Here is a 13,935-nt window from a genome sequence, read left to right as displayed (position 1 = left end):
TTTCCTTTTTCTTTACATTAGATTTGAAAAATATTCACTTAACCTTAAGGGAGGTTCTGTTATAGTGTAATTTAGAAATAAACAAAGATGTTTAAATGTCTATCTGTTCCTGTCCAAATTAGAGAAAATTAAATTGCGTATATACGCTGAAGTAATTCAGACTGACACACGGAGTTCAGGTTAAAATAACTTCGAGGAAATTTATTGGCAAGTGAAGCAAAAGCGGGCTCGCAGGCCCTTTTAAGAGGCATTTTGCGTCATCATTGATTATCAAGATATCAGTAAATAAACATCATTAATTGGATTAATTGTTAAGTGTCTGTGTTAGTGTCCACCTATCAATATAATTAATTGGCTCAAAAACTAAGTGGTTAGCTAAGTGTCCACCCACCAATAGGTGGTATTGTTCTGGACACAGGTGGGGACAGAGGGCTCAAGCGCCATCTTCCCTAGCATGAGGTTTACTCTGTGAAAAGGGGGGCTTGAGCGTCATTTTACACAGTCCGTGATGTCAGGTCTTGTGGTCAGGTGCAAGGTTCTCTTATGAATAGAACATTTCATTAGTACAGTGTTCTCATGGCCTTCAGATCATACTATGTTGCAAGTTATAGGGAAATTCAGCAATTCCTGAGTTAGTCATGTCTTTATAGAAAATACAGTCTCTGTTCATTGTATTAAGTGTAGCTGGGAAATTCTGTCATGTAATGTAGCTCAAAATGGAGAAGTCAGGTAATGAGGACAAAATGGAGGATTTGTCACAGTGTGAGGTTAAAATGGAGTTAGTACACCAATTCAATACAAGTTCAATAAAGATTTTTAATAATTCTACATCAGTTCTATTTAATTAATCAGTATCCCCATTGGAACAGAACTGTGAAATGACTACATCCAATGTGGTTGGTGTACCTTGAGTACTGAGTTCAGAACCACTGGTCTAAAGTCCAATGGGGTAACAATGATATGGAGAATTCTCTGAAAGACTGTTAGAAGAGACTTAATATAAAAATGGGGGATGCCCATATAATGATCAGGCATCTAGAGCATGAAGATCAATAGGATAATAGTATCTCTAATATGATCATTCATATAAAGCTGTCAGATAACAGCAATGCATTCTGATAAAGCAAAAATACAATGTGTTTATGCAGATGACCAGAATATGTAAATCTGTGATTACAGAGAGCAGCCAGATGGTAGGCTGGATTGTAAACACAGTAAATGTCTGCTGCTTCTTAATATGGACCCATCATTGACAAGTCTTCTTCAGGTTGGGAAAATTATTTCACCAGTACAGTAACAAAATAATGTACAACATATATAGATACAGTATATGATATGGTATAACTCCCCAAACTATTACTAACAAGTAGGCAGCAAACATATGTGAGAACACATGCAAGACAAGTCTAAACAGCCACAATGCAAGCACTGGATTCTAGGAACATGCTCTATAGACTAGAATCATGGTCCACTAACCTATGTATAGGTAGTTTACATGATCATGACAGGCACACACTGTACAAACAGATATAATGAACATATATCATCAATATATTTACTAGTATTTAAGGATCACTAACCAATACCATACACGCTACAGCTCACAGTTCCCGTTATGGGGCAAAGATGTATTTGGTTGCAGTTCCCCTTGTTTTTGTTAAAACATTTTTTATTGTTTTGACCAACCCATGGCTTCACAGGGACAATAGGTCTGGCACCAAAGATAATGCTTTTTTTTTGCTTCCATGTTACTGAAGAAATACGAGTACAAACATGAGAACTTGCATATTGAGATGACAATCAAATACTACATAAAACCTTAGAAGATTAAACAAATCTAATAAAAATCTTACTTGCCATGACCTAAATCAGGACTCGACAAATCCCAGGTGCTAAGTCTCCATGACTACTAGGAATTTTGTCCTGGTGCCTTAGTTTGTGAGAGAGGTAAGTGGCTGGCCTGCTCAGGGAAAGCATAGGCTGTCAGCTCAGAGAGCAGGGCCGGCAAAGTAGATGTACTGTTCCTGCTCTGCTCCCTTGCGCGCCCTCCAGTAATGCCAGGATCCAGAATATGACATCACTCCGGCCCTGGTATCACTACACAGCGCTCTATGGAGCAGAGCAGAGAGATGACAGCAGCCCCACTGGACTTCAGGGAAAGCTGATCCACTCCACCTCTCCAAAAGATAGGGAGGCTAGGTGGACACATTAAAAATGTGTGCGTCTGTCATTGTGTATCAAATCTCTCAGTGTGTATCTGTTTAAGTGACTTGCCCCCCCCCTCCAATCACATGGAAAAGGTGTTTTTACTCACCTTTTTTCCACGCCGTGCCAGTCTCACCACAGCTGGGAGACTATTGCACAGGTGTGGCAAAACGCCATGCTGTGCTAATAAGCATTTCCTCATATAGATGGATTGAGGAGCATTGCTGAGAAACACCATGCTGAGTGTGGAGATGCTGGACATAGGCGCTGCACACAGATAAGTATTGACCCAGGACGCACCTCCAGAGGCCGCCTGAGTGACTGTCACTAGAGGTGCTACTATGCAGCAATGTAAACACTGCCTTTTCTTTGAAAAGGCAGTGTTTACGTTGAAAAGCATGCAGGCACAGGCTATAGACACCGAACACCTACGATAAGCTGTAGTGGTTCTAGTGACTATAGTGTCCCTTTAAGAATTATATTTTTGTCATTGAAAAGCCTAGATCCAAACTTTTTTCAGCTGGCTCCTAACAAATTTGCCGAGCCCTGTTATATAAATGAGCAATCACATACAGTGAGAAAGAAAAAACTCAAAATGAAGGGCTCATACAATTATTTACTAACTAGAGAATTTTAAGCAAACTATCTGAACTGAGCTAGGTTTTCCAGCTTAGATATAATTGTCTTAAAATTGCAATTCCCCTGGAAACAACAAACAATTCACAATTTAGTTAAAAAAAATAAACAACACACACATATTGTAATAATCACATACGACAGTCATGGCATTGGTAATAGCACATATTAATTTAATAATGTCCCTTTTCCTAACATTACCATGACAAAATAGAAAAGATTAAAAGGGCATTTACTATTAAAGCTAAGTGTTAGGAGAGGATTATAGTGTTACCAAATCTACTAGTGCAGTATTATATAACCAGCTGTCACTAGATTCCAGCTATCTAACTTCTCTGAATTGTTTTTACTCTGTTTTCATATAAGTGTTATCACTCTTTTCACATAATTTAATTGGCGTTGAGGTCACCAGCTCAGTGTTCTGTGCTTTTCATTAATTCCAGTTTCTGACAAGTTTTCTTCAAATGATGTACAATAAAAAGGTTTTCAAAGTGTTCCTACAGAGACAATGATGGAACTGATTTCTGTCTCTTTCATTTGATTTGAGAGATTGTCTGTTACATATGTTTATTTTTGAAAAATAATTACAGATAATTTTTTTACATGGACTAATGTTCCTTCAACAAACTCCCTCCTTATATATTTGGTGTTTCCTGTAATTATCTAATCTATTGACCTCCGCTTATCTCATCTCCTGTTTACGCCTCCTTCCGTAGTTCCAAGGACATATTAGCTTCAATCAAATGGGTGTAATTAAATTAACAGGGAGGAACGATAAATGTTTATGCAAATCCAAACCAATGTGGTTGGTTGGAAACAGTAAGGCAAGCATGAGCTAAAAATAACAAGTCAATTTACGGTAAAAAAAAACAAGAATAAGCACAAATCAAAATAATATTCTGCCTTTCGATATGCTTTTGAAACACAGGAATTACAAATCTGCTTATTTTTGTATATGTGAGAAAGAAGAAACTGTGTGGCTTAATAAAACAGTTTGGGTCACTGTGACGAACTGAACCTCGCCACGTGTTCTTGGAGGAGCCTGCTGGTCAGCCTCTTACCTCAGGACTATGGCTCATGTGTTGGGACTTTGGTTCAGGACTATGGTAAGGCTTTGTTCGTGCCTTTCCCCTTGTCTGGTTCGGTATATAGGATTTACTGAACAGATAATACTTATGCTGTTCGTATGCCGAACCAACTACCGAACAGTCGGACCACCTGGAAGTGGAGTGTGTCGCTTGTTAACCCTATTAACCTTGTTAACAAGCTCTAACCGCAATATTCTAAACGGTCGACTGGGTGGCCGCTGTTTGTATGGACGAACACTTGGCGGCAGCCATCTTTAGCCACGAACACATACAGCGTTGTTTGGTCGTCGAGTGCATGGAACTATAATCGGAAACTCGACGGTGCAAACAATACTGTGACTTCAATCTCTTCGTACGTTCGGCTGGATTCACTTGAGAAGAGCGGCGTTCGGTGGAAATACACTCCCGAACAAGAGACACGGATTAGGTGTTTATACAAACTGGTTGCATTCATATTTCTATTGTATTGTAAACTCCCGAAAGAGACCGACCGCACTGCCTGATTTCATGGAACTCTTTTGGGCAGGAACCTCGTGTGTGGTCGGTCAAATTATGATCTCCGTGAAAATCCCGAACCCCTGAACCGACCTGGGTGATTTCTGGATATGTTGGTCCCCCAGATCGGGGCTATCAGGGGATGTGACTTTTGTGGGGTTTCCATGTGCTTTGGGGGTACTTTTCGGAAGGTTGTTAAACAGTATGTTTTCTGTGCCTGGAGATAATGATGTTTAATACAGCTCCTGACTCAATTATCTCCCAGGCACAGGGGAGGGATTATCTTGCTTTGTGTGGGAGTATCCTGGACTTTAGATCCAATTTAATCATGTGTATGTTTTTGCTGTAGTCTACTCTCAGGTCCAGTGGGGAATGCCCCTGGAATATGTAAACGGACACCCCTTGCATGGGGACCTGCATATATATATTAACGGTATTATACTCGCAGAGCCATCTAGCTAGTCTTCCTCTGTATACACTGATCAGCCACAACATTAAAACCACCAGATATGAACTCCGCAAGACCCCTGAACGTGTCCTGTGGTATCTGGCACCAAGACATTAGCAGCAAATACCTTAAATCGTGCAATTTGCGAGGTTGGGCTTCCATGGATCGGATAAGTTGTTCCAGCACATCCCACAGGTGCTTAATCTAATTGAGATTTGAGGAATTTGGAGGCCAAGGCAACACCTTGAACTCTGTCATGTTCCTCAAACCATCCCTGAGCAATTTCTTGCAGTGTGCATTATCACTCGAAAAGAGGTCAATGCCATCAGGAAACAACATAGTCATGAAGTGTAAGTCGCCTGCAACAATTACTAGGTAGATGGAATTTGTCAAAGTAACATCCACATGAATACCAGGACCCAAAATTTCCAAGCAGAACAATGTTCTGCCTCTGACAGCCTGCCTTCTTCCCATAGAGCATCCTGCTGACATTTCTTGCCCAGGTAAATGACGCACATCACCTGGCCATCCACCTGATCTAAAAGATTCATCACACTTAGCAACCTTCTTCCATTGCTCCATGGTCCAGTTCTAACACTCGTGTCCCCATTGAAAGAGCTTTCAGAGGTGATCAGAGGTCATCATAGGCACTTGGACCAGTCTGCGGCTACGCAGTTCAATACGCAACAAACTGCAATGCACTTTGTATTTTGATACCTTTCAATCATGGCCAGCATTATGTTTTTCAGCAAATTAAAATTTAAGCTACAGTATTTTTTCTGTGTCATCAGACCAGACCAGCTAGCCTTTGCTCCCCATGTGCATCAATGATCCATGACCTTGACCCCAGTTCACCGGTTATCCTTCCTTGTACCACTTTTGGTAGTTAGTACTAACCCCTGTGTGGCGGTATACCCTCTCAAGGATGGGTTACTATCACCTGTGGTCACTCCTTCCTTGTTGTGCCCAGCCCTAAAGTGATTATAGTCGCTTGCATGAGACTTAGTGAAGGGTGAAATAGAACTGTTTATTTCAGGCAAGATACATAGTATTTATGCACAGACCCCGAAGCAGGGGGTCTCCATTCAAAGTAACATGAAAACATAAGCCCGCCCAGGCATCGCTGTGTCTGGGAGATAAGGCTATCTTCCAGAAACAGGAAGCCGAACACACCAAAACCACAAAAATACACACAATACAGTAATGCATCCCCACATGCCATCCATTCACAAATAGTTCCTGGCCCCAGCTATGTTCCCTGCAAATAGCGGAGCTATCGGATGTACAGAGCCCAAGAAATCGTTGTACAAAGTCTGGGCTTGAGGCTCTGCACATACCCGAAAATAGCTCCTCAGAATCACTTGGTTTCGGCCGGTTGATTCAAATTTCAATTTACACCAATCGGCGCTCAGGGAGGCGAGGTGTCTCACCGGCCAATCAGGAGAAAGGGCGCGAAACCAACTTGCACCTATCTGCGCTCAGGGATGGCCTTCAGTCACGCCGTTCCGTCACACACTGCATACTGGGAACACTCCACAGGACTTGCCATTTTGGAGATGCTATGACCCACTTGTCTAGTCATCACTACCATTTTTCATGCTTCCAACACATGAAATTCAAGAAATGACTGTTCACTTGCTGCCAAATATATCCTACATCTTGACAGGAGCCATTGTAAAATTATAATTAATGTTATTTCCTTAACATGTCAGTGGTTTTGATGTTGTGGCTGATCAGTGTATCTATCCATCTCGAAAGGCCATATCCTCAGCCACAAAGTTTTAAGAAGTGCTTTAACCATCTGTGCCCCCTCATTCTCCCAGACAATACGTTTTTGTGAACAGGATGCTTGTTATCTTTTGCTTCATATGCAGCGTCTTACACATGTATTCTATGAGTGTGTCCTAAAGAGATGTAGTCACTTCTGTTTCAACACAGTTTTGCTTCTGAGTAATTCATCATGTAATCTAGGAAGAGGAAGAACTGTGAGCAGCACTAGTTAAATAAATGTTATTAATTGCTGTAGCTATCCATTAAAGTGGCATTGTCAAATGTAGGGTCTTTGTGTTTTTTGCAATAACCATCCTCCGTATAACACGACATCTTACATGTAGGCACCAATAGAGGGGTGGAAGATATATCTATATATACACATACACACACTACCTGAATGCATATCTCTTTGCCACCATCACATCTGCAGGACCATCCATACATGGTCTTGGGCATGTGCAATGAGATACCACAGACACATTGAGCAAACATGATATATGTTCCCATTAATAGTGGCAGCTGGTGAGAAATTATCAAAACGTGGAATAGGTCTGATCATGGCTCCATTTTGTCAAAATACTGGCTCCACAAGTTAGTCCCAATTATCTTGTGTTATGTTTTGATTGTGTTGGAATTTTAAGTTTTACAAAAAAGATTCTATATATATATATATATATATATATATATATATATATATATATATATATATATATATATATATATATATATATATATATATATATAACGCAGCTATAACTCCGGAAATAAATAAAACCACTGCTTATTTATTTCAAAATATGAACTTTTTTGGGGGGTGGAGGGGAGGGATTGACGAGAGACAAACACCAAGGAAGTGACTGAAATTTGAGTGCCTTGTTTGCATTATCCTTTCTATACACACACGTCTGTTGGAACCCAATAGCAGCAATGTTTATGCCCAACCAAGGTTATATAAATAATTCTGCAGTCAGGTTCACAAAAACACTACCGCATTCCTAGAACATTTGTGTGACATTGTATATGGGAGTCTGCTATAATACTATTCAAACAATAAAAATAATGTATATATTTAGATTGTTGTGGTCTTTGTGGCTTGAGTACCTGTGTTAGTGGGATCATGGTAAAGGATTCTGATGTGTTAAATTTAAAGAAAAGACCAAGTATTGTGTTCTATGGCACATTAAAATATCACTAATGTTTAATATGATCACATGAACACCACTTTCATATCCTTTTCAGGTGCCAAGAATGGTGAGAAGTTAAAGGGATACCATATGTAGTGGAGCTCCGCTGAGGGTAACTCCGCCAAGGACCGCTTACTAGCTGGAACCAGAGAAAACCTTAGCGCTTCTGCTACAGTCGCCGTGGCTTGACTGGGGTCCTCCTGGAGCCTTTCCGTCCTGGAACAGGATAGGGGACTAGCTCTATTCCCTCCCAGGGACTGGACGACACACAGTCCTGGGAGCGTTAGTCCTTACAAGGACTTTACCCACCGAATCCTCCACAAGCTGGAACAAGGGCCGAGCAGTGATTATAGCCCTTCCCCTCCCAGTAACTAGACGACACACAGCTCTGGGAGTACAACTGATTTTAATGAGCCAAACTCGGCCTTTTATGCACAGACCCCAGCAGGGGGTCTCCATTGTATTCAACATAAGCCCCTCCCAGGAATAATAATAATAAGAACATAAAATAGCCCCACAAATAATACATCCCTAAATAGCCCTGATCTGAGCGCCCAAGTTCTCCAAATAGCACACAGATTTCCTGCAGTGTAGGGGAAAATGCCACAGTGTTAAATTCTGACAGGCCCCACACGTGGTCCTATGCCCAAAATTGTTCTGGGGCGTTAGGTGCTTTTGCCGGTCAACTTTTAGGAGTTCCTGCGGGCGCAATACGGGGTGCTCCGTCTGGCTTTCAGGTAGCATTTGTTCCCCTTAGTCTTTGAAACGTCCCTTTAAAAAGCTCTCTCCTAGCGTATTTCAAAGTTGTTCAAAACCGCAAACCGCACAGTCACCTTATGCCAAAAACAGTTCCATAACATTCGTGACTAAATTCCGCTGAGGTGACCGAGAACCCACGAAGTCCTCATACCGAAATTAGTTCCACAGCGGTTGCGGCTAAGTACCGCTGAGGACTATTTGTGGGTTTAGTTCATGCGAACGGTTGCCAGAGAGCCAGCATTCGGTTCCATTCTCATGAAGGGAAAGTACCGAACCAGGGGCACCCAGGACAAGCCACTAATGGCGGCTGGGTAGGGTAACTCCCAAACTGTGTCCCAGACCTGGACCATAGTCGGTGGACAGGAGGCCAGCTTCCACACTTCTTCCAGAAGTCCATGGCAAACGTACATGAAAGGAGCGTTTGTCACACTATAGTGCCAAGAATACATTTATAGCTCCCTCTGCCTTTCCTCTCACCTCGTCAGGGTGAATAAAGAGTTAAAAATCCTTTTTATTTACTTATCTGACAAGGCGCCAATGTGCCTTGTCGCGGCTCCTCCTATGCCATGTGACGATCGGGCACTAATGCACATGCGCAGCAGATGCAGCATGCACATTAGACCTTACCATAGGAAAGCACTGAATCAGTGCTTTCCTTTGGGGAGAAATCTGATGCTGGATGTCCTGATGCACAGCGTGAGGATGTCCAGTATCAGTTACCGAACCAGGTCTGGTAGATAGCCACTGTAGGCAGACTTAGTGCGTCAATGTAAACATTGCAGTTTCTCTGGAACTGAAATGTTTAACATTGCAGCAATAAGTGCAATAGGGACACTGCACCCAGACCACTCCAATGAGCTGAAGTGGTCTGAGTGCCTATAGTGTCCCTTTAAGTGACACTTCCGAAGCACAAAGAGTACCCATGGAGACTGGATCAGACTTGTGATTTGCACCTATGTAGCAGTAATCTCTTTTTTTTTTTTTTTTTTTATTCGTGTGTGTGCTAAGCAGAGAACATTCAGAATGTAAGTTTGCCAGCAAAAATGTATGGTAGTAGTCTACTGTATTCAGAGCTGCATAATTTAAGAACTCTAAAATAAATAAGGGCTAAGATAATGTATTATGGAAATTTTAATTTTATGTACCTCTGTCATTTCTGATTTGCAATCACTCTACTGGATGACGCATGTGCCAAACTTGTCATGTGTTGCAATCTGTCCCTGAATGTTATTTTTATATAGGACAACGTGCAATGCATGCCAAGAGAGGCATTTCCATACTAGGACCAAAAGTAAATCTGAAACCCTAAAGTGGCAAAAATGAAAATCTAGATAACGCAATATGGTTAAGGTAATGTACAGATGACAATATCCGTGTGCAAAGTAAACCTGGCTCATTTTTGCATGTTGAAGTCTCTTTAAATGATGTTTTCACTCTCAAAATAAAAAAAATAAAAAAAAGAATATGTTGCATAAAGTTTTAGAACAACCTTGTTTAATTAATAGTTTGCGGGTTGAAAGGGCCCCACTTGGGTAGTCTATGGCCCAAGCCATCTGATAAGAAGAGCGAAAAAACAAAACAAAAAATACACATAGAGGGAAAAAGAAAAAAAAAATAGTTTAATTGCATTATACATTAAATACAGGAATCTTAGGTAGGCCAGCCAGCCAATAATCGTATAGGATAGTGGCCTCCATCATAATAAGATAGATATCTCCATTTTAGAGCATTAACTCTGACTGCAATGAGAAGCGTTGAATGGTGACACTGCAGGGGGAAGTGATAACCAGACAACAGGTTCTACAGATTATATTACACAACTCTGGCAAAGATTCACTAAGCTTTTTTTTTTTATTTAGTTCCACTGTATTGCTTAAAATTTGTATTTATTGTTATTTACAAACTGTAAATATAACCATTGCAATGTCATTTTATATTTTTTTTTAAAATGAACTCCAAAAACACCATTATTTTAATTTAATTAAATCACAAACACAACTGAATAACAAGGGCATCCTTGTACATCTACAGAAGTTACATGTGCTTCGCTGTGTGCTGCACTGCAGTACATCAAAGATTGGTCCAAGCGGTAGAAATCACACCACACATTCCACATCTGAACAGAGGGCAGAAGCAATGTACAGTAATACAAGTCTTGAACAATGCCATCAACCTTTTAATTCCTAAACCAAACTCTCCAAATATCTCAAAGGAAAAAGAGCCATGAAGCATCTATGCAGTCATTTACAATGCCCATGGACTCTTTAAAAGGGTGTCCCATTCAATACAAACATTTTCTTGCTGAATCCCAAGGTTACAAAGTAGACTGCCACTACATGTTGCTCATATTTAAATATTGGACTGCCAGATTGAAGAGTTAAGAATTTAGCAAATGGACTGCTTCAGTGAACACCATTACTGCAATAATCTAACATTCTGACTGCAGTGTGGATACAAACACACAATACTATATAATACAACCGTATAATGCTGCAGTACAGGTCCTTTGCTGAGCTAATGAAGTGACAAGTCTGCTGGGTAAAAGCAGCAAGTTAGTAACCCGGTTAAATATGCCATCTATCCTCCTTATCAGTTCACACAAAAGTATTGCAATGTGCTGACCCTGAGCATAATGCAAAGTCTTATCTTGATCCCATTAATTGTTTTACTATATCAGTGGAAAACTTCCACCACAAGCTGCTCTACAGGTCTCAGAAAAAAATACCTAAAGGATCAATGTCCATGCTGCTGGGTTTACTCCAGTCCAAAGTAAATTACAAACTGCATGAAGGTAGAGTTAACACCTTCTGCATTTACAATGCTGCCATTTGTTACTGAGGTCACTGGTTAGGAAACCTGATCCCATACACATAGACACAAATTGCAGTCCTACAGTTCTTTCAACCTGGTCACAGCACCTTCTATCTTTACAATGCCTGCAGATTTGATCACCATGCCCTACCCCCCCATCCCCTGCTATTATCTCCCCATGACTGAGCAAACCCAGCACCCTTTCATTGCTACATCCATCTAGCCTCCAACAGGATAACCTTAAAAGCAGCACGTGACAGCCATAAAAAAAAAAAAAAAAAAAAGGGACACATAGCCTTGTTGGAAGAATAAAAAAAATAAAAGCTCTTGTGTTCAATGATTAGAGTGAAGATATGGCGCTGGCTGCTGCATCATCCACCCAACAAGGAGCTGTAATAAGAAGGGTTAATTTAAAGAGATACGTGTACAACTGTAATATCAACCTTGGGACATAGGACAGCTACCCAAAAAAAATAAACACCAAACAAACATTATCAGGAAATATTGTGCAATCATCCTCTTAATATACACTATCCATCTAACTCTTTAAATACTGTGCTGTGGCATTGAGTTTATGTGCTGTGGGACTTGGTTAACCATTTATTGTCCATTGGAACAGAGTTACCCTCTATATGTACACTGGAACAGAGTTAACCCCTTTATGTACACTGGAACAGAGTTACCCTCTGAGTGCTGGGTTAACCTCTATATGTACACTGGAACAGAGTTAACCCCTTTATGTACACTGGAACAGAGTTAACCCCTTTATGTACACTGGAACAGAGTTACCCTCTGAGTGCTGGGTTAACCCTTTCACGCCCACTGGAATGGAGTTACCCTCTGAGTGCGGTGGTATTGAGGTACCCCCTGTACAATGCAATAGAGCAGAGATAGGCTGTGTTCAGCACTCCTGATGCTGTGGACTGCATCTCCCATAATACCCTTAAAGCCATGACACTGGCAAGGCATCATGGGAGATGTAGTGCTGAATGTAATGGTGTGTAGCTCTAAGTGCTGTGTAATTGGGCTGACAGAGGGTGACCGTCCCCAGCCTGCCCTGATATCCCAGTGTCCGCTTACCGTGAACGGGGTGTCCCGGACACTGCCCACCGAGTAGCAGTTGTCCCCGGGGTTGACGGCTCCGGTGAGCACCTGGTGGAGATGCATGGTGCCCGGGTGTCAGCGCTGCCCGCCTCCCTCCATGCAGGTACACGGCCTCCGGCTGCTCTCCGCTCTATCGGGCGCTGCGAGCTGCTGGCATCATCAGGTGTTCGGCCGGCGAGCTCCGTCCTCCATGATCCGGGGCGAGTCTCTCGGTATCCCGGGGGGTGGGGGGGCTGACTCTGATCCGCCGCTCAGGACCCGGATGCTGCTGCCGCTGCCCCTGGTAACGCGCGTAATAGGTGGGAGAGGGGATTCCTGCGGGAGGGCAGGGAGAGCGCGGGAGCGAGCGGACGGGAGAGCGAGAGCGCGGGGGGCGCGCGGACTGGAGAGCGAGGGAGGGGGCGCGCGTTCGTGCTCGAGGCCCACAGAGGCCGCGCGCACTGGTCCCTCACCTCTTCATCAGTGAGACACTGACTGCACCAAGTGTCCCTGTTCCTGTCTCTATTTAGGGTTTAAATCCCTGAGCCCCTCTTTTCTAGGAGCTCCATGCTGTTGAGTCTGAGTTCTCCACAGCAGTAATACTCACAGTAATGTGTATTTAATGGGAGTCTAGGATTCTATAGTGTTAGGAATACAAATCTCTATTGCTAATACTAACGTGCCCACTGGTCGCCCCTTGGGCACATAAAGGGTTACAAATCCTTTATTTACTAACTCTATTCCAGATGACGTCATCCGAACCGGTGGCCTAATGTGCGTGTGTGATGAGCGCATTAGGCTCTTCCCATAACATTGCCTTAGTTGTTTGATTTTAATAGAAATTAGCACTTTTGTAACTGGGGGAGAAATACCTCTCTGGCAGTCACTCAGACAGCTGGGGAGATTTCCTTACATTTCCGTTAGCTCTGCAGAACTAATAGAAGTGTCAGGTGCCCCGGGGTCGCCGCCGCCCCGTGTGGTTTGCTACAGCGCCCCTGCCTTCCCTCCCTCTCAATGAGTTGTACTACATGGGAAGTCCCTAATAGAGTGCACTCATGGTTCATGATTTCTCAATGAGGCAGCAGGTATGCAGCTTTTGCAAACAGTTTTTTTCTATATACCCAAAGAAAGCATGCAGGAAGGGTATATCTATAAATATAAAAAAAAAAAAACTATTCCTTTAATGTAGTGGTTTTCAGACATCCCAACATGACAAAACTCATTTCAGAGGGGTGGTCACCAAATTTCAGGAAGGCAGCTTCACAAGCTTTTCGGAAGGCGGACTTTACAGACATAGTGAGAGAGTGACAGAGCGTGCGTCCTAATTGGTCTCTCTTTGAAAAATCTGGACACGTACTGTGTCATTCTCTCACTATGTCTGTCACTAGGTGTCTTCAGAACCCAGTGTCTACCTGGAGTGGCTGACGTAGCAGGGACGAATCCAGAGCCTCCC

The 13,935-nt window shown here is 42.3% G+C and overlaps 1 protein-coding gene across 3 annotated transcripts in view; it reads right to left on the bottom strand.

Moving 5' to 3' along the window:
* The window catches only part of DMXL2 (Dmx like 2), a 124,337-nt gene extending 111,500 nt beyond the window's left edge, over window positions 1-12,837 (bottom strand). For all 3 annotated transcript variants that reach the window (XM_063449040.1, XM_063449038.1, XM_063449039.1), the window contains exon 1: window positions 12,480-12,837. In XM_063449040.1, coding sequence (XP_063305110.1) covers window positions 12,480-12,566 — 87 coding nt within the window. In that variant the 5' untranslated portion in view covers window positions 12,567-12,837. The remainder of the gene's footprint in view (window positions 1-12,479) is intronic.
* Window positions 12,838-13,935: the final 1,098 nt, after the last annotated feature.

The sequence above is a fragment of the Pelobates fuscus genome, chromosome 3 (assembly GCF_036172605.1).
Source record: "Pelobates fuscus isolate aPelFus1 chromosome 3, aPelFus1.pri, whole genome shotgun sequence".
Classification (NCBI taxonomy): domain Eukaryota; kingdom Metazoa; phylum Chordata; class Amphibia; order Anura; family Pelobatidae; genus Pelobates; species Pelobates fuscus.
Note: the sequence above shows the minus strand (reverse complement) of the source record. Positions and strands in the feature narration are given on the sequence as shown.